Here is a 26,383-nt window from a genome sequence, read left to right on the forward strand (position 1 = left end):
TTTGTCTAGAATATATCCTTTATTATTTGCAGTCTGTGTAAATTTTAATACGTGACTGAATTTCTACATCATTTTTTCTGTTTAAGCACATCTGTCTTTTCCAACCACCCAGTCAATTGCACCTTTATTATGTACAGTCAGTATTTATGAAATATTGCATATGCATCTATGAACTTAGAAAAATAACATGCAAGGAAAACTGTTACCATGAAACTGATAAAAAATAAAAGACAGGTAAAACAGTCAATCCCCTTTTAGTGTGTTATGGCTTTGCACCAAGTATCAGATGTCAAAACAAACAGCTTCAGATGCTTCTTGTTAAAAGGCACTTACTGTTCTTCAAATACACTTTCGCATTTAGTTCTATTGCATTAAGAAGTGTATCTCTGGGATTATACTCTCATAACAGAGCAGAACAGTCCAAAAAGGCAGCATTAATAAAAAGGAAAAAAGGAGGTTTATGTTAAAATATGAAAATACCAAGAATTAACACAAACTTTAAGGATTTGGTCCTTATAAAACAGGCAACAGCATTCAGGCAATAGTGATTTCTTTTCATAGCCGCTAACAAAATAATATCCCCAAAAAAATGAACTCTTCCAGTTCCAGTGTATAGATATGTCTCAGTTGAGTAGCGTACACTCTAACACCACCCCCAATAAAAATACAGCTTTTCAAGACTAACTATTGCTCCACTTTGGCTGCGAAGGAAGAAATCTCAAAAGAGTGTTAGACATGGACATTCTAGCAAGCCTACAATTCTGTGTCTCTGTATCTGGATGGCTGTCCATAATACCCCTTCTTAGAGTGGTCTGCCAGCTGCCGACGATACTCCTCCTCCTCCTCCTCTGCATCGCTGCCGTAACTGCAGCGGTTCTCCAGGTGAGGTCTAATAGGAGGCTTCTGGGGTTCTGGAGGTCTGGAGCTAACACAGCAAGACAGGGAGAGAGAGAGAAATATAATGTTTACTTCCATTATGAAAAGCTGAAAAATAGTTATACTTAGTTTTTGCTTTATGGTAACTTAGAAAAGCACATGTAGCAAACAACTTAGAGAGTCACATGGAGCAAATAAACCCCCTCCTAGCCCATAAACAATTGCATAGCCATGGTAAGGCTATCTGGAGAGGCATCTTATTTCCATCAAGCTGGAGGACAATGCTCAGATTTGATCTACTCACCCCACCTGGAAGAATGCCAAATTTAAAGTTATTGAACATCCCTGCACACACACAGACATCAATAGCTTTACAGCACTTTATTCCCTGAGCCAAGAGTTTTCGAAAAGCCATTGCTACTGCCCCTTCTGACATTTCCCTTAATTTGTTTTGCACAGTATTCTTTCTATGCCTGTTTCTTCTTTTGCACCCTCAGTCTCCTGTCTCAAAGTCCGAAGACTTCTTATGTGACATTTCTCAAATTGGGAGCCCTTCTCAAGGCTCTCACTAGGGCTCTTAGCCTTCAAAGTGAGCAAAAGTAACCCATATATTTGCTTTTCATATACTGCTGTGCTACCCATTTGGTGTGACATTAAGCAGACATATAAAAATAAAATCCATCAAGGAAGGGTATTTCCTTAGTTTCAAAAGCCATGATTTTTGCAATCCACAGTCTGCAAAAAACAAGATTATATCCTCCTTACATATTGCCCCCCCAAGGATTTAAATAGCCCCTTTTTTAGGCTAATCAATGACTCAAAAAGTCAACAGCACTGATTTCTACATGTAAGCAAACACTCTGCAAATGTGGTTAAAGATTAATTTTTATTACTTCTTAAAAGCTTCCAAGGCTATATAAAAAAGTATGCTTCTCTGAACCTGCCAAGAAATACTGAAAATAACAGTTTTCCATTTTTGCATTTTAGATTACATACTGTGACATCAAAGCATTTGACTCACTAGAAGGAAAAAATGCCCCATTTTTATTGGCTGTTACTAAGAAGGAAGAAAAACTGAAAAGTCCTGAAAAGCAGAAAACAAAATCCATTGTGCAGTGTGTAAGCTCTTGCACAGGTGTCTGCTAAAGTCACAGAAATGTGCAGTGTGTAGGGTAAGGTGGTACAATGATCAACCCATCCAGAACTCACTGAATTTTAATGAGACTACCACTTTCATGAGACTTGATGGGTGACCTGAGGCAAGTTTTATCCTTAGTCTCCCTAGCCACACTAGACACCTGTAACTGAATAAGCATTTAAGTAATAATAAATAAGTAATAATAAATTTAAACAATTATCTGTTAGGATGGACTAACAGTCATCCAGTATCTAGCACAGGAAGAATGGACATCAGAGGACCTGAATGCACAAAAGCTTCTGGATAAAACTGACTGGGGCAAAAAATTGGCTCTGCAAATAGTTGAGTGAAAAAGTATAGTGTTTTCTTCCTAGATGACTCAAATACTATCACAGTGAATGAAAAAAAAAATCCCCAAACCCAAGAAGAGCTCACTGAAATTTTGCCCCATCTTTACAGTAATTTTTGAGGCACACCAACAAAACACTATACCAAGGCAGGAGGATTTATATGCACAAAAACTGGCAAGATGGTTTTCCTCCCACTAGTGAAGTAAACAATCAGGACAGAATGCTTAAAACTGGATACACCTTACCTCATCAGCTGTGGCCAGTTCTGTTCTGACTTCTGTGTTTTGACTGGGACAGCATAAATATCTGGATGCTTCTGGGCTATTTCAAGCTTTAAAAGAAAGTAGAAAAAAAAACTGTTCTTTTTAAGTCTCTCCATTAGAGATCCTATACTAGGATCAAGGACCTAGCAGGCCACAGCTACATTTGAAACAATTAAAGCACAAATGGATAACATTTTACTGATATTCCTACATATACATAATCTTTTTTCAGGACTCAAGCGGCCCTACAGGCTTGAAAGCACAGCAGGGGGAAATACATTTCCTCATACCCTGGCATTCTGGGCCTCTTGAAGCTCTTGCATTCTTTGCATCCTCGCCTTATGATCCATCTCCTCAAATATTTTTACTTTCCTCAATACAGATTTTGGAGTGTTTTCTTGTTCGCCTCCTTCCTCTTCCAACTTTGCCTCCTCCTCCTCCTCCTCTGCAGGTGGAACTGCTGGCTGAGAGTTTCTCAGAATAGGACGCCCAAAGGCAGGTTTCACAGAAACAGGTGGGGGTGCTGCTTTAGCTGAAACAGTTGAAGTCTCACTGCTGACAGCAACATTACTTGATTTAGAGTCATAGTTCTTGGGGAAGTCATATAGATCTTCGTTTTGTAACTTTGCCTGCAAGTATAAAATACAGCAACAAATTTTACATCAGCAACTTTGTAATTTTCATTTCAAAAGAGCACTTCAACTTGAAATTAATCACTTTGCATATGTATTTAACAGTGTCAATCTTTGTATGATGTAGCACTGTAATGCTGGGGGTATCCCTGAGCTGGAGTTGACCCATAGATGAATCTTTGAACCTAATATTATATTTAACCTAGTACTGTATTTAGCCATATATCTGCTTATTAACCAAGATGCTATATAACCCTTAGTAATGCTTTAAGAGCACACATTTATGCTTGTTAGCACAGCATATTATCAGTAATTAGGAAGGTTTGTATGTGTTCCAAGGCCACAAAAGCAGTAGGCCTCACATGGTTGCAGCTGGTTCATATCTGAGATATAAACGTAGCCATAGTGTTCTGTATTTAGAAACTAGACAAGGCCATGGGGCATTTGATTGAGTCAGTCCAAACTGACTCCCCTGGCCAGGCTTCAGGGGAAAACTAAGGAGAGAATAAAGCCAAATTGTTTTTCCACACCAATCAAATGATATAAACTGGTTTGTTTAACACTATACAAGCTGGACCCTCTCACAGCTTCACCCTATGCGTGGATGCACTGCATAGGATTTCCCAGTTATCAGGAAGAGGTTTGCTGTGACTGGGGCTCCCCAGCTGAAGTGCGGTCTGGATTATGGTAATGTATATAGGGTAACTGGTGACATATCTCTCTCTTAATCACTGTAAGACTTTCTTTGTAGTAATGATTAGATGCCTTGCTAAGTGCATCCTTTCATAAGCCACAGTTTCTTTTCTAATTCTTTACTGTTTTACACTACAGTAAACTTACACACTTATTCTTTAAAGTTGGTGTCTGTGTTCCTTAAATCCATCCTCATTCCTGAGGCAAAACAGAAAACAAACACTTGAAAGGTATCTGAACTGCTGCAACATTTTGGCCATATGCTCATAGACTATGCATCAGCCTATGGATAACTAGGGCATTTAGACTTGTTTGTCCTATTTGTTAAGGATTACCAGAGCTACAATGTGTATTACGGTACAGCACAGAGAAAACTGATGCCTCAAATAACTTTTTCAGTACTACCTAAAGTGGAGCATCAGTATCAGGAGTTTAGAAGTGCATAGGACCCACTTCTGGTTTTTATTCCACTTTTGTTTTCCTTACACATGTCCTTACACATATACATTGCAGTATATGAGGACACTAATCCTCATAAAGAAAGAACTTTGGGGTCAGGGGAAATTGGGAATTGCTAAAATAAAATAGTGTCCAGATACTGTTATTTTTAGCCACCTTCACCCCACATCACTCCTGAGCAATGTTTGAATAAACAGTTAACATCAATTTCTAGTGATAGTCAGAGGTGGTAGATGCTGATTTTGTGTTTCACAGTAATAGCCATCAGATATGCTTTTCCTGGTGATTAGCCCATTTTGTTTTTGCTGAGCTAAAGAAGTGCCTTTAAGTTTGTTAACAGACAGAAAAAGAAGTCTACTTTCTTATTCCATATGAACATATATATTTGAAAGGAACCATTAAGTTCTTCTCTCTGCTTGATCCTGCAACACCTTCAGTCATTCCTTCTCTCCACATTTACAATGTTTTCTGGTCTCTGATCATTCCTATTGCTCTTTCCAATGTGCCACCCTGGAGAGTTCTCCAGAAAGAGGATGTTTACATTCAGATTTGTTTCTACAAATTTACCTTAGGTGGTTCAGGCTTGAATGCTGGAGGTGGACTTGGTTCTCTAAGGATCTCCCTGCTACCAGCTTTTCTCAACTGAGCCCTTGGTTCAGGAGTAAATTTTTTTAAACTCTATGAAATAAAATAAGAGATAAAATCATTGCAGTAGCCAGTAATTCAATCATTTTTCCTCTCTCTCTAGTTTACTATTTTGGGAAAAGTTACCAGGAGTCAAATGACTGTCAGCAACCTGACTACGATTGCTGCAGATGTAATTGCAAAGTTCAAAGTGATGACACATCATCAAGAAATCTATAAACTTAGGCAGCAATGCAGAACTAATAATTTTGCTCTACACAATGTAGCTCTGAGATGCTATCAAAAGCAAGATAAAGCTGCAGTTAAAAAAAAACAAACCTCTGCTTTTTTAAAAAATCCAATCATCTCACCTCCTCATGATGCACAGGCTCAGAGGACCGGCTAACAGATGAAATCCTTGGTTCCTCCAAGGGCTCATCAAGTTCATTGTCAGTGTATGCACCTCCTTCTCCATCTGTATCCTCTAGGTCACTGATCAGCCGACTGTCACAACTCAAATAGTCAGCACCCATAGCAGTAAGGTAAGACATACGATCATCGGCATCATCTTCCATGCCATCCAGCTGGAGAAAAGTCAGTAGAGAATTAAGGAACAAAGACTAAATAAATAAGAATTAGAGTCCAGTTAAGTCCCAACATCATGCGAAACACTCCTTAGTAAAGACTTTGCAGAACTGAAAGAAACTAATGCAGAATCACAATGAAAAGTCCTGCAGAAGTTGATCCCTCCTCATCATTCTCTACCCACAGTACTAGTGATGAAAGCTCCAAAGTACGACAAACAGTATTATTTTTTGTTACCAAGACAGACATCAACTGACTAGTTGTATAGCCTATCCATCACTGACAAACAAAATTTTGAACAATTTTTACTGGCAAGAGATACTTTGAGATACCTGTATAGCTTCACAGAGTATGGACTGACTGCTTACCTTTCCTTCCGATACCCATACTGCTTCTCCTTGCTGTTGCTGAATAGTATCCTTCAAACTACCATACCAACTGTCATTGGCTGAATTTAAATTGATGGTTGCTGTAAAAATTGAAGGAAAAAGTATATATACACAGCAAACACAATTCATTATCCATCCTTTGCTGTTTAACACTTTTTGGTTTAGTTATGTGAGAATGTTAAACAGCTATTTCTTTTAGATCACTGACAGAAGAATGGTATTTTTATTTTTTGTGTATTCCCAAACTGATTAAATCACTTTTCTTTTAATGACGGTACGCCAACAAATAACTTCTTTTGCATTAGAATTTTGAAACTTTGAAAAAGGTCAAGGAAGGGATTGCTCATGACCATACCTTTCCACCCTTTTAGTTCCAGCCCACATAAGTTACTATGCAGAGTAATAAGTAGATGTCTTGAGACTCACACAGTCACATCCACTACTCTCTCTCGGTAAGCACGTTAGACAAACATTCTTCCTTACCTGTAAAGAGGTGGGAACAAGTTTTCTTCAGTTTGTTTGCTTGCTCATAAAGTTTTCTCGAGCTCTTGTTTGATGTAGAACATAGCCTTTGTCTCATGGTCTTCACACCTTGCTTACTGTCTGGGTTAAAGAAGACCACAATTGGAAACCACTGGGTATAATTTAGCAGGTCCACTGCTTTAGGAGTGACGTCCAACAGAGCATGTTTATCCTGTTAACAAGAAAGGCCAATGAATGTGGTGCTTGTGGGGAACAAGGAGGTAACTCGAGCATGGAATCCTAGGAAAGCCAGGGTATTTTTTTCCAAATAAGACTACAACTTGTTGGATGTTTTTACACAGTTATATCACATTTAGAATGTTACATTTCTGATGACAGTAAGAGCAATTAGAGCACTGCCTGACAGTAAAGCCTCCATGGCAAATTCAGAAAGCATATAGTAAAAGACAGATGTTGCTCTGTCCAAATTTAGAATGGACTAAGGAAGGAGAATTTAACTTCTAATATCAGGTTCAAAGCTATAAAAATTACAAAAATTGCTGTTGAACAATTTCAAAACAGCTTTATCATTAAGTCAACTCTGCTTACTACAGAAATAGATGCAGTGAAGATTTGAGTACTCTGCAAGTTTTAGGAGCAACAAATCAAATAACATGCCATTGAGCATAAGCACTTTTCAGAGAAATACTCTACCTGCTCAATGATTTGCCTCACAGTGTTCAAGCGCACCACCCCAGTTGATTTCTCTGAACCTGCATCTCTGGGTTCTGTCTCTGCAAAGACAACATTTTAGCTTATCTCTGAGTGGCCAAGCAGCTGTGATTATTAAGTTATCAATTCTCTAACTTAACGATGAAAAAGAAACTAGGAGGACCACTTACTTGCTGTCTGGTACAGGTGAGGCAAATCATTTGACAATTTCTCCATAGCAACATCTGCAATAGGGCCAAATATCACCACAGGTCTCTTAAAACCAGCTGAAAGAAAAATATTTGGAAAAAAGATAAGTCTGAGAAGACTGATTTTATGTATAACATACAAGATCCTCAGTTACATAGTTATAAGTTGAAGATATTAAAAAAAAATTAAAAGTTTATTTCTCAGAAGTTTGTGCAACAGGATAATGCAGAAAGCTACTTTTTTCAGCTGAGAAAGCAAAAGAGATTTTTAATTCAGCAGCTTCCTCATTCCCTCAAACGATGTTGCATTTAGAAGATTCTGCATCTGAAAACATACATTAATCTTTTCATCCATCAAACTGCATGAATCTTTACACAGTGGGTTTTGTGTGAATAAAGATACAAATGCTAAACAAACTGCAAGGCAGGTGGAAGAAGCAAAGAAATGCAAAACTACGTTATGCTCATGTCAGAGCAAGCGCAAACACAGTCCTCAGAGTTGACGGAGGAATGCCATTTTGTTTCTCAGTCTTCATCTTGATATCTGGGAGCTTCCTTAAAATAATCTTTACTGTTTGCTGTGCTCCAGAGTACTGTCATATGCGAATACCCAGAAAGCATCACTAGTAATACAGCTAGTTTAGAGTCATGGAGAGAGACCACATCAACTACGATTATATTTGGACAATCTATTGAAAATAACTGGATTCTATTTGCTATAAATTTAATGTCAAAATGGTATTTATGAAGACAGGGGTTGATCTCAGGAACATGGATTGTACTTTCAGAGCCAACCAGGGAAGAGCTAGCAGAGGAAACAACAAAACGCCCTGCTTGTTTCACCCTTTTTTTCATTTTAAACCTTGAAACTGACATGTGTAATTTGGAGGGAAAGGAAACAGCAGTAGTTTAAAGGCATAAAAAGCTTTTTCTGAGAGTAGTTTATAGCATCCAGAAATGTGCATTCTGAGAAAAATGTCATCTCTTTCTGTTGGTTAAATTTAACATTGTCAGAAGTTGTTAGAAACCACTTTCTTAGCTGACCAAACATTTGAATGTTAAACTAGCCAGCAATAAATGGGCAGTTTGCTGACAGCAGTCTCACCTTCGCGCAACTGAACTCGCTCATAAGCTGGGAATTTTGTGCTCACAGATACAATGGCTGTCAGATCTTCACGACTCTTCCTCAGATTCTTCTTTGCTCCAGATCGCTGGCCACGTGTTCTCCAGAAATCTGCCCTATCACTTGAGCCATCTTTTTGGGCATTTTGAACGCTGGCCATCTGTTCAGCTCTGACAGAGAAAGCAGACAGTTCAATTGTACAGAACTACTCAAAGAGGGTAAAGGTGCTTTCATTGAAGAACAATGGGTTTTGAATTTGCAGCGGGTAATTTGCCATACAGAAATGAGTGCAGGAAAAAATAGACAAGTCCAGTTGCCTTTGCCTTGAAGCAGACACATTGTCAGAAAAAGTTCTGACTCGCCACAGTTACAAATTGCTGGGCAGGAATGAGTCCTGGGGTCTTAAACTGGTAACTTATACAAGCATAAATAAAAGAATGCAACTATAAAGAAGTGGTGAGAGAGTGCAAATAAGAACTAAGGCCTAAGAAATTACTGTCACTATTCTCTATTGCATTGGGCCTTAATAAATTAAGTTGCTACAGCATAGAAACAAAGGCTGGTTTGGTCAGATCAATTAACAGAAAGGAGAGAATATAGTAACCAGGAAAGAGACATGGGAGTCACATAAAAACCATATTTCATGAACTTGCATGTACAGTGCAATTGTGAGCTTTTTCCTCCATCGTAAAATCACAACCACACTAAAGAACTTAAATGCTACAGTCTAAAAATACGCTGATTTTTTTCTTTTGCTGATTAATTTTAATACTTTTACTCATTGTGCACATTTCAGCACTTCAAAATCACAGAAATCGCAGAATATTCTCAGCTGGAAGGGACTCACAAGGATCATCAAGTCCAACTCTTAAGTAAATGGCCTGTACAGGGATCAAACCCGTGACTTTGTCATTATTTGCACGATGCTCTAACCAGCTGAGCTAAATTATTATTACTTCCCATGAATTTTAACTAGGAAAGCACATTTAAGCAAAAATATTGCTGTGGTTCACTCCATATTTCACACAAAAATGCAGACTACAGCTACCAAAAAATATTAGCCCCAGAATAAATTCTTGAAATGCTTTCCATAAGGATATACATGAGAAATTCAAGCACTGAAGTTTTTCTAGAAGATTAATCATCAGAATATTCTTGCACACAGTCATGAGCTTCCTAAGATGTAGACAGTTTTGGTTGCTGGGGCTTTGTTTGTTGGTTTGGTTTGTTTTGATTTGGTGTGTGGTGGGCACACAAAGAAGAAATGGGAGGGGTGAAAGCAAAAAAAAAAGCAAAAATAGGGCCCACCACCCATTTTCTGGAAAACAAACTGAAGCAGCTGGTGGTCAACGCTTGGTTGATTGCTGAGCAGAAGCCCTAGGTCTGTGCTGCAAATACATGATTCTAATATGTAGGTATTACCACCCTTTCTCATTGTCTCCTTACACAATGCCACAGTTCTAAAATCTACAGTTTTTACAGGCACAATTCTTGTAAAAGTAAAGACAAAACTATTCATTCATTCTTTTAAGGGGGAATAAGAAGGGAGAAAGGTATGACATAAGAAGCAAAAATAACTTAGGAGGAAAAAAATCTTGCTCATAGCAATGGGGAGGAAGACAGGGTGCTACCTTACCTGCTCTTATTTGGAATGAGGCCCTTTTCCAGTTCATTTCCAATTCTCACAGCTAGCCAGTTTCCCAATTTGCCATCATACAGTGTATCAACTACTCTAAAGATCTCCCCTCTGGTAAATGCTAAGCTCTGTGGTGACTCCTTTTCACACTCAAAGTGACTCCTGATGAAGAATGAATCTCCTCTACCACAGGCCATGATGTCTCTGTAGACTAAAACAGGATGTTTAGTTTATGCTTTTTTTACATTTGAAAGAAAGATTAGGCTGTGATTCTGGAGAACACAGTTTTGCAATTCTAAATGTCCACTTAAAAAGATGTAAAAAACCAGACATTCATTCACATTTATTGCCCTACACACACTTTATCAAAAGTGTTCCATACTTGCATGCATACAGCCCTTACAGCTCTGGGGAAAGCAGGTACTTGCACATTCCCAATGCAAAAGGCAGCTATGGTACTACAGTATTGCAGCAGGCTGTGTCTCCAACAGGAAAACAAGAGGCTTTACTTGTTTCTTAACATCAATAAAACTGTCCATTTGCTGCTGACCAAATCCCTTATAACTGCCAAGGCACAGCAGAAAAGGAATGCTAACAGCATATCTTCTGCCAGCTGCTGGACAGAAAAGCAGAAGAAACAAACAGTACCTTAACACTCTTCAGGATTAAGAGATACTATTTGCTAATAATGAAAGAGATGGAGAAGTACTCTGAAAAACATGACACACAGGCATCCTCAGATGGATGGAATACAGCTGTCTTCTAAACTAGTGAAGAGTAACTAAAACGCTATCAAGAATAAGCACAAGACAGATTATTTGTGGTTTCACTGACAAAGCAGAGCTTAAAAGCTTCATGGATACACATACATTACGTTCAAAGCACCTACCTTCATATTTGCTTTGAGCCAAAATTGTCACAGTTTCACCTTTGGGAATTTCTAAAAGATACAAAACAGCTTCTTCCCGAACAATACCTCTGAAGTCTTGAGTGTTCACCTATATACAGAAAAAATTAAAAAAAAATTCAACAGCTGAAAAATCAACAATAAGAGAAATTTTTGTTTAATCTAAAAAAATCTTAAATATTCTCCTCCCTTATTATATTTTTTTTAAAGTGTCCTAGTTAGAACAGCTGGGACCAGTTCATCACCGTATGGGTGTAACCCAAAACTGTGTATTCTATAGCCTTCCATGCCATTTCCCAGAAACTGGTATCAATAGACTATTTACACCTTCTGCCCAGAGCAGGCCTGACTCCTCAGGCTATAAACTGGGTGTTAAGAGGCCTGCGAGATAAGAAGGTGCTTCCCCGTTCTCACACTCTTTTGTGGGACTCCCTGCCCTGAGGGAAGTACTGAGCATTCCTGCCTGAACTGGAGAATATATAATCTTGGAATCTGGGAACTTTTGGAACCACTCGTGGATCCAGAGGAAGACTGCAGATCACCACTCTCAACCAGACTGCAGACCACCACTCTCGACTGGACTGCAACCACCACTCTCACCAACAGGTTTTCCCCTCTCCTTTTACTTTGAACTCAGGGGGCCCAAAGAACACCACTCTGTTCACGCCCCAGGGTGCTGGGTTATACATTTGGGTTTTGTGGGTTAAAACCAATTGTTTGTCTGTATAATCGTACTTATTGTATACTTTATTAAATTGTTATTCTGACTTATAATCTCTCTTTTGAATTGAGTTTATTTCCCCTGCTGGTTTACCTTTAAACCAGCACACAAAGTCAATATGAATGTCTCTTGTGAATATTTTATTCCAGCTGTTAACAGCAGTCTGTTTAAAAAACATGGTCCTGGATGTGCACTGCTAGATGGCTTCTTCAACTTAAACAGGCTCCTTAAAAGGAGCAAGTGAAAAGAGGCAGAGAGAAAATTACATTAGCCTCCTATTTGAATTTTCAGGAAAAAAATGAGAATGAAGGGAAAAAGTAGCACAGATGATATAAGTAAGAAACTGGAAAAATGAATCACCACAACACAAGGAAACTGAAGAAAGGTGAAAGAAGAAAATTATGATGCCCTCAACTTTTTCCTTCTCCAAGACTAGGAAGAAGCATTATACAAAAAATTTATTGTCCCATCTTGCAGCATTTTTGATTAATATTTCTTCAAAGTACTCCTTCCGCAAAACTGCAAACAAACTAAAGCTTGGTATACAACTCTCCTTCAGAAACTCATTTCTGTAAGATGCCTCTACCACACACACATCCTTCAAAGCAATAACTTGATTTCCTAAGATCATAATTTCTTCTGTATTTCCATTAAGAAGCAAAACAAAGTATAAAGAAGTTCTTTGCACTTCAAGGACACATACTCATACCTTAAGAATCTGATCTCCTTCCTGTAGTCCCTCCTGGTCAGCTGAGGTCCCTTCTTGAATTCCAGCAATAAATATGCCGACATCATTTCCACCTGCCAGTCGTAGACCCACACTATCCCCTTTCTTGAATCTCACCATTTTCGTATTAGGACTACAAGATTTACAAGCAGAAAAAGGAAGTAAGGCCAGGTATTAGGCATATAACAGTAACAGGTTGTCGAGAGAAAAAAATTGCAACTCCTTCAACAAAATCATATTGATAATATTCGTATGCCCTTTCTTTCTCTATGTAGGCTATACTTACCCAGCTAACTCTTCAGTGATGGAAGGAAGCAGAGAATTTGCGTTTTTCATAGTGGAAACTAAACTAGGAAGAGTGACTAAGTGGCATACACAGACTTGACAGAGCAGGAAAACAGTCCCCAAATAGTTCCCTACCTATTGTATCCTCTCTCATATAAGCAGCTGGGTTTTACAGTCGGAGTTATAAGTAAACATATTCATTGTTTTTCCCTTTATACTCTAGAGAACTGTAATATGAATTAAATTTATACCTATTTGCTTTGTAGTTTAACATGTTTGTTAGAAGTCTTCAAATTTTCTTGTAATAAGAAATATTTCCAAGTATAACATACTGGTATGTTTACAATCAGCCCTTTCACACTGCAGTAGGAGACACTACTGGACTAGGCTCAGCTTTTTTGCTGTCAGAAAAGCTGTATGACTGAATGACCTTCCAACACAGAGGACACTACTTATCTGTCAGCCATTCTCAGTAATACCCTAAGCCTGTATTATAAATTCCCCTTCACCAAAATAATCACTTGATTAATTTGCACATCAATGACAACATATGCAGAGTCCAACCCAGAAAAGATCCAAGAAGAGAATCCATTTAAGAAAATACTCCAAGCTATAAAATACCTTCAAAACCTTATCTTTAGGTTTCTCCTTACAATCTCAACACTCCTCTCTCTTCAATTTCTGTTTTTAGAAACTCTCAAAAGAAAACATGTAGGTTGATTTCCTATTAATAAACTCTGCACTAAAATAAAACTATTGTGCACGTTCCCATTCAAGCCCAGAAGGACAAGGTGTTCTATATTTTCCAGGTAGAAAACAAGTCTATACCTTCAGATATTGCTGAAACTAAGCTGAACTCCAAATTTCATCATTAGAATCCATGTCATCTCTTTTTGGCATCGAGCTATAATCACTCCAAATGGAGAAAAAAACCCACAAACCTATGCAACCAAGAATCAGGTACAGGTCACTGGAAGAGTGCAAAAGAACTCAGCAAGTCCCATCTTACCCATATATTGCTTCATCTTCTGGGCTGGGTTTAAGAATCATCCGTGTAACTGCTTTTGGTTGAGACACTAAACACAAGAAAAAAAGACAAAAGAAGTTAATGAGATATTGAAAATGTTATATATGGCAGCAATTTTTAGCTATCAGATAGCAATCAAACCCCTCCATGCCAAAGACTAACACAGATTTAAACATCAAGCATGTCTGACTAGAATTAATTTATTTCCCTTCTTTTTTTAATTCTTAAAAAGAACAAAGAGTTCAAGGGAAGGATACACAGCTCTTTCAGGCAAGCTAGATTGATTTCACTTGACTGCTTAGGGTGAAAAGCTAACAGCAGATCCTCTAGGAGAGTACTTGTTTTTTTTGGAGGTGGTAATTCTAATAAGCAACTGCCTTCAAATAATCTCAGGTGTTTCTTCTCTCTGCACCACAAAGCAAAGACAGACCTCTTCTCTGCGTGTCAGGATGGGTGTGACATGAAGAGCATACCAGATATGTCAGCATGATTGAGGGACGAGACATTCTGTGACCAGGGACAAAAAAGAAGCAATCAAAACCTTCAGGCTCTGACCTGCTGAGTCATCTTGGTAGTTCAGCTCTTTGTTTGTGTCCACAACTGTAAGAGTAGGAGTAGCAACGTCACCAGTTGATTTGAATGGTGTAGGCATTGCTCCCATCCTGGACATCCTATTGGATGGATCATCTTTTGCACTAAAAGAAAGAAAAAGAAAAAAAAGTGTAGTGAGAGAATGACATGTATTTTAAGAACTTCTTTGACAAGCATTAGAAAAATGAACTAGAGAAGACCATTTCTTACTTTGGTTTCTCTTTCAGCTTTTCATTGGAAGAATGTGAATCCAGATCAGAATGATGTAATCTGTCATCTTGAGGGGAGAATGATCTGTTTGACTCTATTTCAGAAATGTCTATAAAGAGAGTGGCAAATCAAGAAATGTAGGATTTGTTTAACTTATTCACTTGTCTGATCATCATGTTTATTTACACAGTTTTCAAACATAAGATACACTGAACCTTTCAGCCTACTCCTGTTTTCAGGTTGGATTTGACTAGGGTTCAAAAAGTGCTGTTTACCTTTTAGTGCTTCCACCCCTCCATCCCCCCAAAAATATTTCAGGAAGATTTCACACAACCTTTAGGAAACACGCTCACATCACACAACTACTTTGAGCATACTACAGACTTGTTAGCTAGTGTTAGCAACCTTTTATTTGAGATCTTGTGGAGGTTCCCAAACAGAAGACCACCTTCACATTTATAGTCTTCATATAATTGCCTTTCAGTGACAAATGAAACAGAGTGACCCCCAGACTTGAACCGTATCTCCACCTAGATAAAACCTACAGAAAGTTCCACCCCATATTCTGAGATTAGAGAAGCAAGTATTTTGTAGTGAATAATATAACTGCTCCCCCAAACATTCTGAGCCCTTCCCAAAGCAAGATTATGTTGAGAGGTATAGCTCATACACTCTAAGAGATCATTTGTATAGAATAGGTACTTGGACTGGAAACCAGATGTCCAGGGGGACTTAATTTCCTCTTGTCCTGATATTTTTCCCTCCATTTGAATGCTGCTATGAATGCTAATGACCTCAGAAGAAGAAACCAGTCCAATGCACTTGATTTAAAATTTTATTAAAGCAATTGACTTGCTTATTCCACGAGGACTGATTTTGACAGAACAATATTGCTGCTTCTATGTTTGCCCCTTCACAAAATGTAATCGTATGATTACTACAAAATTATTTTCACCTAAAGGAAGTGGGCTTGATGCTTAATTGACTATTAACTTAGGTTTGTGTTTCTTTATTTTTAAAGAACCTAGTACCACTCTACCACAGCAAAAAACTATAAGCTCCATTTTGTCCCTGCACAGAGTCCAGAACTTTTTATCCACATTAAACCTCACCATCCATTTCTGAGTCACTGTCGTTCAATGAAGGAATGTTGAGCAGTGTCTGCTTTCGATCCCTGAGAACAACCAGCTGGAGTTTCCCCCGCGATTTCTCAATCAGTTTTCGGGCATCAGCTAAAGACATGTTCTCTGTCACTGTACCATTGATCTGGACATAAAAAGGCAACAATAACACTGAAAGTAAACAAACAAGTCATTTATTAAACTTGTTCAAGTTTAATAGTGTACTTGACCATACCACGGCTTCATTCAGAATAACCACTACAACCAGTGCCCACCAAACTGCCAGCAGTAAAACCAGAACAGACCTTGAGAATGATATCCCCTTCATGAAGGTTGCCATCTTTGGTTGCTAGGCCAGTACGGGTCATTTCTTTAATGAAGATCTGACTTCCAAGACGGAGTCCATATTCTGGAATCAAGAAAATAATCCACTCTATCTTAGAAGATGAGTGAGGATGTATTTTTTAAAAAACTACACAGTGTACATGCAGCAAACACCATTACAACATGAAAAAAAAAAAAAGGAAAAAAAAAGAAAAACATGCACACCCAGTAAACCCACTTAACCCTAGGCTAATTCTCCTCTATCTATGCTGTCACCAGAATATGAACATACAACAGTCCAAAACCAATCACGCATGGATGATTAGTCTGCATCTTCAACAGCAAAAGAATGCCTTTGTTCTGGAGATGCTTATTAACATACTGGACTACATTCTCTCTGATTCATATTTTGCCTGGCATAGAGGGAGTTTCCTGTGCAGTACCCTGGCAGCCAGGGGAGCCAACCATGTCCTGGGGGTCATCAGGACATCCCCAGCCAGTTGAGGGAGGGGATTGTCCCACTCTGTTCTGCACTGGGGCGGCCTCACCTTGAATGCTTTGTGCAGTTTTGGGCACCACAATATAAGAAAGATATTAAGCTTTTAGAGAGCATCCAAAGGAGGGCCATGAAGATGGTGAAGGGCCTTGAGAGGAAGCTGTATGAGGAGAGACTGAGGTCACTTGGTGTGTTCAGCCTGGAGAAGAGGAGACTGGGGAGAAACCTCATTGCAGTCACAACTTCCTCATGAGGGGAAGAGAAGGGGCAGGCACTGATCTCTGTGGTGACCAGTGACAGGATCCAAGGAAATGGCCTAAGGTTGTGTCTGGGGAGGTTTAGGCTGGATATTAGAAAAGTTCTTCACCCAGAGGATGGTTGGGCACTGGAACAGGCTCCCCAGGGAAGTGGTCATAGCACCAGGCCTTACAGAGTTCAAGTGTTTGAATGATACTCTCAGGCACTTGGTGTGACTCTTGGGGATGGTCCTGTGCAGGTCTAAGGGTTGGATTTGATGATCCTTGTGGATCCCTTCCAACTCGGCATATTCTGTGATTCTGTGGGTTATTTTCACCAGTTGCTGCATGCTGACCCTGTCCTATCTGTACTCCAAAAAATGTCTGGGTTGTTTCAGGCAAAGGAATTTTTTTTCCTCCCCTACCCTTCTTTCCCTTTGATCCAAGTCACCTGGATCACTATATTTGCTACTTAAAAAGATAGGCAAAAACTCTTAAAACACACGCACCCTAGAGCAACAGGATGTTGTTCTGCTTTAAAAGATCATTATATTTGAGCAAGTCTGCATAGTATCCATATGAATGGCAGAAATTATTACGGTGTAACTAGCTAAACATAAAAGTTAACAAAGGCAACCTTAATTTCTCCTTATTTGTGTATGTATCTGCATTATCTTTACAAGTGGAAACTTTATACGCAGGGAAAAAAGAGGAAGGAGGGAAAAGGATCCTTGCCAAAGTCAATGAAAAAAAGATGTTAACTCAAGCATACAAAGTTTACATTAGCAGAAAATTCTTACAAATCATAACAGGGCAAATTAGAAAAACCCCCAGCAACCACACCAAAAACCCCCAGAAACAAACCACCACACCCCCTTGAAAAAACCCCAAGCAGAAGAGAATGCACAACCTAATCTCAGATACGCTTTACAGCACAAATCTTTATTTCACAGTGCACAAAAGGTCAGGCTTTTGGCTTTCATTTACACACTCCAGTACTCAGCAAAGAGAGGCTGTTTCAGCTGTTGCTGTTTCAGTATTTGTTAACAACCAGAACCAAACAATCCTTATTATTAAAGGCAGAGTCTCATCTTCACCCTTTGTAGCTAATCCTTTTGAAGATGTGCCAAGTGTAATCTGACTCATGATCAGATTCATGTTTTCCACCAGAAGAAAAGGGCAGAGAAAATGGAAAACCAAGGACACAGTGGCTTGAAAAGACTGAAATTACGTGGGTGAACAGGCTCTTTGTTCAAAGGTGAAGTCTGAGGAGCTGGGGCAAAAAACACCCCAAATCTACTAGGAAGAATGAAAGAACAATCTAAGCCACCAGTTAGAAAAGGCAACATTTAACCTGTAAAAGCAGAAAGTAATTCAGCTCTTCTCCTTCCCCCATCAAAAACTGTGCTGTATTACAAGTCAAGCTGTATTGGAAAGTCAGTTCCTCTCCTCCCCTACTATACCTACCTTCATTATGTCTGCCTTTTGTTAAGAGAACACTGATGGGTGCATTTGGATCCTGTGGTCCTAGGTACTCCTGTTGATGATGTATTTCAGGCGAAGGACTTCGCGAATGAAGTCTATCCCGACTTCGACTCCTCACTTCCCTCCCATATCGAGGATCAGGTTGAGATTCATGGCTATAACTAGGTGGGCTGTAGTCTCCTCGGTACTCCCGTTCATAGACACCATCCCTGTCGATGCTCCTTCCCCTGCTTCGATCTCTTCTATAGTCTCGATCCAAGCTCCTGTCAATGCTCCTACCATGACTTCGATCACGGCTGTAGCTGCATTCCCTGTCACGGTCTCTGCTTCGGTTACGCCCTCTGTCTTGCTCATCTCTATAGCCCTGATCCAGGCTGTTTCCCCAGCTTTGGCTGCGCCCTCCATTACCACTGTGCCAGCTTCTCTCACTATAGCCACTTCGAGCACTTTTGCCATCAAATTCTGCATGGTCATCCATTACATCTAAAGCTCTGTCCTCATAGTCAAGGGAGGGGCTTCTCTTCAGTGCCGCAGACTGCACTTTCCTTGGTCTTTTCACTACCTGTTCAGTACAATACAAAACAAATAAACAAAATCTCTTCAAAGGCCAAAATGTGAAATTCAACAGATAAATATTCTTCATGTTTCAAACAGAGGTTGGGGGAAAAATAAGGAAAAAAAAAGAATGATGTTCTACTGGACAAGATCTGTGTACGCAGAATATCATATCCCTCATGTAACTTTTGCTTTATCCAACTACCACTTATTACTCAGTAAAATAAACACAGAAGACATACATTGTATTCCCAGTTTTTCATCAAGATAACTTTGTGACATTGGTTAACTTCCATCTGTTTCACCTGTAGAAACTATGTCTTTGTGTTTTTTACTCTATACATTCTATTGGGGAAAGGATTGCTTTGCTTTATGACTTTATGGTACACTTCATAAAAGAAACCCCAAATTTTAACTGGTTACACACATACATACTACAGTAGAGTGAATACATCTGTAATTTACTTACAATGGTGGCCACTTTTCCACTTTTTCTAAGCTGTTGAACTGCAAAAGAATGTAGAACATTTTCCATTGGAGTTCCATTAACAATGACCACTCGGTCATTTTCTCTGGAAGCAGGGGGAGGGATAAAAAAAAAAAAAAAAGAAAAAGAGGATTTAAGAGGAGTTGTCATGAAAACACCACAAAAATTGTTGGTTTTTTGTTTGTTTTTTTTTTTCAGAGGGAACTTCTACTCTTTAGAAAGATGACTGGGGGAAAAGAAACCAACAACACTATAATACACAGGAAGTCCTCCCTGTCCTAAAACACAGGCCAACTGAGATTACTAACTTGACTATTCAGACCTCCTGCATGTCAAACAGGCCAGTAAGACTTATCTCAGTCACCCCCATGAAATAGTCCCATGACACTGATTAAATAAAACTCATAAATTTCATAAAGGCAGTTCAGTACAAAAAAATGCAAGAGATTAAAAACATCCCAATTTACCACTCCTCATATTAGTTTATTCTGGTGACTACTCAGTTACTAACCTTATAGTCAGAGTATTAGCTCAAACAATTACTGATTACTCTGCAGCTTTCTGATAGATAAAAGAAATCTTTGATACCAACTATTTTCTCTTCATTATAATCAAATCACATCACAATCTTCTTTTTCAATAAGAAGATTATAAATCTAAGCCTCTATTTGTAAGGCACTCTAACTCCTAAATGATTTTTGTGCCCCTTTTCACATCCCTCTAATTCCTTTTACTGAGTGAGTATGCCAGACAGCATGCTATATTCCAGCACTAGTTTCATCCAGGCTTTATGTGAGAATTAAAATAGCTCTCTTCACAATCCATACATGCAAAGACAGTATTGAACTTAATGTTGTAACATTATATCAAGAAGTCCATCTATTCACACCCATTTTACCCTAAAATGATCTCAAGATTGTAATTCCCAAACACTCTGAAGGTTAAAGTTCTTGATTTATTGGAGGAACGGCTTTGCATTCAGTTTCCTTTGGAATGTGCCTTGTCTGAATGTGCCCACATTGTTTGTTATTGCTTGCCATCATCAATTTCCCTATGATCTTACATAATTTGGGGACATGATTTTATTCCCAAATCACAGGCGATTATGGAACAGGATGTATGACAGTGGTGTTGTGCAGGGAGCACTGCTGTAAAATGTAGGTTTTATACATTTATGTTAAGAATCGTTTATTACTTGCTTCACAGTAATCCTTTTATTCAGTACTCAGTAACAACTCCCACGTCAGACATTTCATTTCCTAACCAAAAATTAATGTTTGGTGAAATGGACAAAATCTACATTTTTTAATTACTGCACAACTTTGGCATTATTCCAAGTTGTCTAGTCCTCATCAGGTATTTCAGGTCAAAGGATAACAAACTGATCAGGTGGGTAAAAAACTCTTGGCCTACAGATTTAAAATCACTTGTCCATGATAAATGCTGCCTCACCAAGGATGAAGTTATCAGGAGGACTACAGAAACACTTTATTTCCACCTATTTTTCTTTCAAATAAAAAAATAAATATTTAGCAAACCTTCTTTGGGCTGGCTTAAGGCATTCTTGGAAACTAATGATAGATCACTAAATGTGAGGAAGAACAAGAACAATGTTTTAAGATACTAAGTATTTCTACCACTTCTTCAAAAGAAATGCAATTGTAAAAGAAACATACTTAACTGTTAAAAACTTTTCAACACCACTGAAATTTAATTTCTTACCAAATAGCAAACAGTGGATTAAATTACCAAGATTTCAATGAAGCCAGTCTGAAGGTTTTATGTATTCTGCAGCCACGTCCCTCAAAATATCAGATAGAGAAAGAGAAAGCGCTTACTGAAGTAATCCATCTGCTGGACCACCTGGGAGAACATCTGAAATGACTATCGATGTTTCACCATTTTCAAAATGAGGGTTATCTCTGCCACCAGAAACTGCAATTCCAAATCCTCGTTTTGAATCCTTCACAACAAAATGAAATACAATGAAATTCAAATCCAGTGACAGGAATTTTGACAAGGAGAAAGATGAGTAACATCAGTGTTCCTGTGATGGCACTGTAACTAGATATTATTCAAAATATAATAGTTGCATGCAGAGAGTTGCAGAAATACACAGCACCTCTAGATTTAAAAAAGAATGGGTTTACAAATCCATTTAACAACACAGTAAGTTCCTCAATCTACAACCTTATGATGGTTGGTAATTAAGTAAAGGACTCATTTAACTTTGCCTGCATTTTGCTTCACCATCCTAATGGTTATTCATACCAAATTTATCTTTAGGTAAATCTAATTTTGTTAGTGATGCTTGGGAAAGTGGAATAGTTTTTTCAGGATCTCATCTTCATTACGATTGCTAACTAGTTTGTAAGAACTACTTACTCATCGATCAAACTAAACAAGATCATGGTCGATTACAAAAATCAAGTAGTGAACTTGTACCTTCTCTCTAATTATCCTCTATCACAATCACTATTTTAACTATGTAAATTATGTCAAACCTGTCATCATAGAAATAACAGATTCATAAGAGTCCTAAGATGGCATTCATAAAATCAAAGAAATACTTCACAGGACATGAAGGAAGCATGTCAACAGCTAGACCTGAGAACTGTTAGCATAACTGAACTGCAGACAAGAAGGTATGCACAAAACCACTCAGGTTTAATTTTATCAGCTATTTAACATATACATCATATTACTAAAAATGACCAATTATGTTACATTTAAACAAATTTGCCACTACACTGAATGTAGTGGCAAAATAATACACCAGATAAAGTGCCTTTTCGCAACTCACACTCAGCATGGGTTATTCATCATATGTCAGCTCAAGTTCCATTAATGTTGTTATTAAGTAGTTTACTCTTTGAGGAGGAAAAAAGCAATGTGTTTTTCTTTTTAAACAGCATTTCACTTGCTGCACCTTAGTTTTACAGGAAGCAGTTTGATGCTTCATACCAAAACATTACTGATTCAAAATAATGGTAAAATTCAATGTAGTGGCTGATGCAGCAAGTCCAATAGGCCTTTGTCATGTCAGTACCGTAAGTCTGCCTTTGTGATAAAGAAGTAATGCTCATTTACACGATATCTGAGATCTGAAAAGCTGAAGGTTACAGGAACTAAGACCTTCTTCAGTGTTTCTCCTGTCTACCTCTGTAATCTGAAAAGCAACCCTTTCTCAACAATACAGCACATGAAACAGGTTGTGTAGAAAAGATCGCTATTTTACATTGGGCTGTCAAGTTCAGTTCATTGCAGAACGTATAAAAAAACTCAGGCCGCTCAGTAAAGGCTTCTAACTGAGCCCAGATCAGCAGAACAGCTGCAAAGACCATTCCCACCAAAGCCAAAGTGCACACCCTGTACCATGGTGTGGCAGCCTAGTTAATATGGGCTAGAGATTGTGTGACACTGATAGTTCACGTATTTTAGAAATTTTAATGACAGAAGTTTTCCACTAGATTCTACGCTGGTAGATATAAGAGTATATTACAAAAATAAAATCAGTTCAGTGATTATTACAAAGCTTGGACACTAACTCCTTGGCAAAACCATCTGCTTTATTTCTAAGGCTATTCAATAATTAATTTAGCTATGTGCCTGATCATGTGGTATAATACACTGTCATCAGAAAGACCTAACAGCAGCAAATACAGCACTTAAATTGTTAATTGTTAATTGAGTTTACTCTTTAAACACTAAAGAGTCAAACTATTGTATGAATAACTAGCAACTAAGCTTTCAAATAAAAAACTTATCTGAGTTGGACAATGAATTAATCCTACTCTATACTCAGATATGCTAATAACATCTACTGCAAAACATATTTAGATTAAACCAGTGCTCGAATATTTGAAAAATAAAAATGTAACAGGCACTCACTCACCTTTTGTAAGGTCACAGTGTACTGTTCCCAGATCAGCTCTTCCATGCCTGGGGCCTGGTGCACACAGAAAACGATTAGTTTTATGCTGTGTGTTTTACTATCTAAATTAAAATGTAAAATACCCCACTAAAACATATGTTTAAAAAAATATGCATATTCTAATACTTTAGTAGAATTAGTATGAAATCTATGTATTTCAATTATTGATGATTTTTCTTTAAAAAGGCAAAAAACATTAATATGTCCAGGGTGGTAGAATCCCTTCACGTTTCACTGATTTAACAGCTCATTCCGATTTTCTAGAAAAGCCTTATTCAGTAAAAGCATTTAATTCAGACCAACTACTGTTCTATAGCCCTGATTCAAATAACACAGAATCCTTATGGAAGACCTCTCCATCCAACTGTGCAGTAAGTTTAGCACTTGAAACCAAGGTTTTCATAACGAACTAGACTTCAGATCTTTTGCTTTTTGTTCAAGTGGATTTAACAAAATGTTTTGTCCATTATGAATTACATAACTAAGTATTTAGGTTCCCATCAAGAAATTAAATTTTACAGGAAAACACAGTGTATAAGTATATAGTATGTGTATAGTATGTACAATAGGATACTATATAGTTCTGTGACGCTTCTCAGTGTTTTTTCCACATTTCCAGTTAAAAATGATCATGAACCAATCAGTTTATCTTACATGATACAACCTTAAACCTTTCCAACACAGCTTAAAATATAATACAGAATAATCAGCCAGCTCTGATGCACCGTATAGTACACAGCCTTCAGTGCCTGCCCTGTAAAACCAGGAGAAAAATGAGCCACAACATTTGACACAGTGCAAACACTTCAAAATACGAAGCATCCATTGCAGAAGAAAACTCCAGGCACTGCGTAAGTACTGCATCCACATACTCAAGCCATAGGTTTTATTTGTTTTTACTGCTAAAATTGGTCTTCCCTCTTGTGAAGCTCAGAAAATGGAAGTTCAGACAAAAGCTTAGTTTAGACTTAATGGTCTTTTTAAGGGCCTAGTAGGGGTTACTGGCAAATGAACTCCAAAACAATAGACAGAGAAGTGACAAAAGAAGGGTATGCCTGTACTTTAAGGCGTCCTCTGTATTTCCACAGTAAGTCTTCTGGCAGTACACAACAATTTAGCAAGCTATGGATGTTATTTGTTGTATGAAAAAAATCCTTGATGTGTTGTTCCAATCGATTCTGAGCACCCCAAAGAGCAACTAGACTGACATTTTCCATGGCATGTTCACTGTATTGAAAAACAAAATTAAAAAAAAGGTCCTGCTCAAAGATCCTGAGGGAATACACACGACATTCAGCATTTTTACCAGGAATTTTACAACACTGAGCAGTGTTAAATTTCCACTGTTCTGCCAGAAAATGAACAATGCTTTCTAGTTTTCAGAACCTCTGGGGTCTAATTTAGAAAAAAAAAGAAATTAAAAATAGATGTAGGAGAGGATGGTTTATATCAAAAATAATACATACAAGTAATTATTTCTAAATTTTGACTTGTCTAGGTCAGACAAGAATGTGTTCATAACTATTAGTAATAAAACATATGTGTCTTAGGGTCAGCGTTGAACATGCTGAATCACACAGTGAAATTGTTTTATCTGATATTCCCATTTAACCAGCTGATATGTCTAAACCTTCAAATATCTGAAATTGAACTGTCTCACTACATATATTCCCTTACACAGAGAATCATTTCTATAAGTAAAAAATTCCTCCTTAAGTAAGCACTTTTTCTGAACTGCTGTGATGCTGCCGTAAATAGAAGCAACCACACTTGCTTGTCTGGCATGTAGGAAAACGTGTAAACAGTTTACCTAGTACTGACCCTTGGCTATACTGTTGCTGTCCTGCTTTTCTATACAGTATTTTCAAGTTCTGCAGAAAAACAGTCTGTGCTAAAGAAGGACCTCTGAGACATTTAAATTTCAGCTGACTTCACTGAACAAAGTTTTAGAAATGAAAGTCAGTATCAAACAATGGGTAAAATTTGAAGGACAAGCAGGTTGGTTCAAATTTTGAAGAAGGAGGGGAGATGGAAAACCTTTCTCATTAAAAAAAGGCCTCAGCAACTTGCATGTGTAACAAGAACATCACAAAAGTTCAGTTTGCACTGTATACAGCTCTTACCAACTCTACCTCCCAGCCAAGAACACTGAGGCCAGCTCTGAGCAGGCACAAGAGCAAGGCAGGCAGAATGCAGCTGATGAGAGGTTACTACTCATGGGGACAAAGAAAGGCCTGAGAACTGACTGTTATTCAGTAAAGGAGGAAAGCACAGTAAAGATATCAGGGATGGATTTAAGGGTATGAAACAGGAAATTTACAGGAATTTCCTTCCAGAAAAATTCAGCCTCCCATGAGCAGTGGCACAAGTAAAACCTTGTGCACAACTGGAGAGATGTATTGTGCAGTAAATCAAAGCACCATAAACTAACAAGGATAACTTTACTTTGCTCTGACAAATAAGTCTCATGGTATCCTGTAAAAAAAAAAAGTAGTAAGAATGAAAGAAAAACTACTGCCTACAGACAGTATAGTTAAGGTCTTACAAGATGTTGAGCCCATAATATCATCTCATTTGTGCCTAGAAAAAGTTCCTCTTAGTATCAGTGACTGTTTCAGGTACATTCTGTGTAAATTTTGGGGGGTTATTTTTAGCTGGAAACTGTTATTGAAAATTAAACAAAAGATAATTAAATAATTCACTTTTAAATTTGTTAAGTATTTGTTAAAGTAATCCATTTTTAGAAACTGCTCCTCAGAAAACTGTCTCCCATTTGCTGTGTGCTAGATTAGGGAAGGAAGGCACACTATGTACTTGCAAAGCTGATTTTGTACATAATAACCAAAACAACACTAGTTCTGCCATACTGATAAATCTATGCAGGCTCTGCAACACAGTTCAGAGAACCGAATGGTCACCTTGGAAGCCTGTAAGGCAAAACCACATCTGTACTCCTCAAATCTCTAAACAATAATCTCTTAACATTATTAAATGTACTGCTGCTTGCCATTGTCACGATGCTAACCCATACCGGCAGATAATTGGAGAAGAGAAGACTGAGAGGGAGGGAGAGACTACAAATGTTATAAATCATCAGTGGGGGACTTGAGCAAAACTAGTATCTAAG

General features: G+C 38.1%; 1 protein-coding gene across 4 annotated transcripts in view; it reads right to left on the reverse strand.

Annotated features, from left to right (window-relative positions):
- Window positions 1–26,383, reverse strand: part of TJP2 (tight junction protein 2) — a 54,684-nt gene continuing 28,301 nt past the window's right edge. For all 4 annotated transcript variants that reach the window (XM_029962913.1, XM_029962912.1, XM_018080982.1 and 1 more), the window contains 22 exons: window positions 23,218–23,271; window positions 21,161–21,285; window positions 19,305–19,407; window positions 18,263–18,842; window positions 16,045–16,148; window positions 15,731–15,884; window positions 14,619–14,727; window positions 14,373–14,512; window positions 13,800–13,866; window positions 12,488–12,638; window positions 11,040–11,148; window positions 10,151–10,361; window positions 8,497–8,684; window positions 7,374–7,469; window positions 7,186–7,265; window positions 6,493–6,703; window positions 5,989–6,089; window positions 5,407–5,619; window positions 4,979–5,089; window positions 2,918–3,256; window positions 2,610–2,695; window positions 1–925 (listed from right to left, as the gene is read on the reverse strand). In XM_029962913.1, coding sequence (XP_029818773.1) covers window positions 754–925; window positions 2,610–2,695; window positions 2,918–3,256; window positions 4,979–5,089; window positions 5,407–5,619; window positions 5,989–6,089; window positions 6,493–6,703; window positions 7,186–7,265; window positions 7,374–7,469; window positions 8,497–8,684; window positions 10,151–10,361; window positions 11,040–11,148; window positions 12,488–12,638; window positions 13,800–13,866; window positions 14,373–14,512; window positions 14,619–14,727; window positions 15,731–15,884; window positions 16,045–16,148; window positions 18,263–18,842; window positions 19,305–19,407; window positions 21,161–21,285; window positions 23,218–23,262 — 3,495 coding nt within the window. In that variant the 5' untranslated portion in view covers window positions 23,263–23,271 and the 3' untranslated portion in view covers window positions 1–753. The remainder of the gene's footprint in view (window positions 926–2,609; window positions 2,696–2,917; window positions 3,257–4,978; window positions 5,090–5,406; window positions 5,620–5,988; window positions 6,090–6,492; window positions 6,704–7,185; window positions 7,266–7,373; window positions 7,470–8,496; window positions 8,685–10,150; window positions 10,362–11,039; window positions 11,149–12,487; window positions 12,639–13,799; window positions 13,867–14,372; window positions 14,513–14,618; window positions 14,728–15,730; window positions 15,885–16,044; window positions 16,149–18,262; window positions 18,843–19,304; window positions 19,408–21,160; window positions 21,286–23,217; window positions 23,272–26,383) is intronic.

This window comes from Manacus vitellinus, unplaced genomic scaffold (assembly GCF_001715985.3).
Source record: "Manacus vitellinus isolate BGI_N305 unplaced genomic scaffold, ASM171598v3 scaffold_50_pilon, whole genome shotgun sequence".
Classification (NCBI taxonomy): domain Eukaryota; kingdom Metazoa; phylum Chordata; class Aves; order Passeriformes; family Pipridae; genus Manacus; species Manacus vitellinus.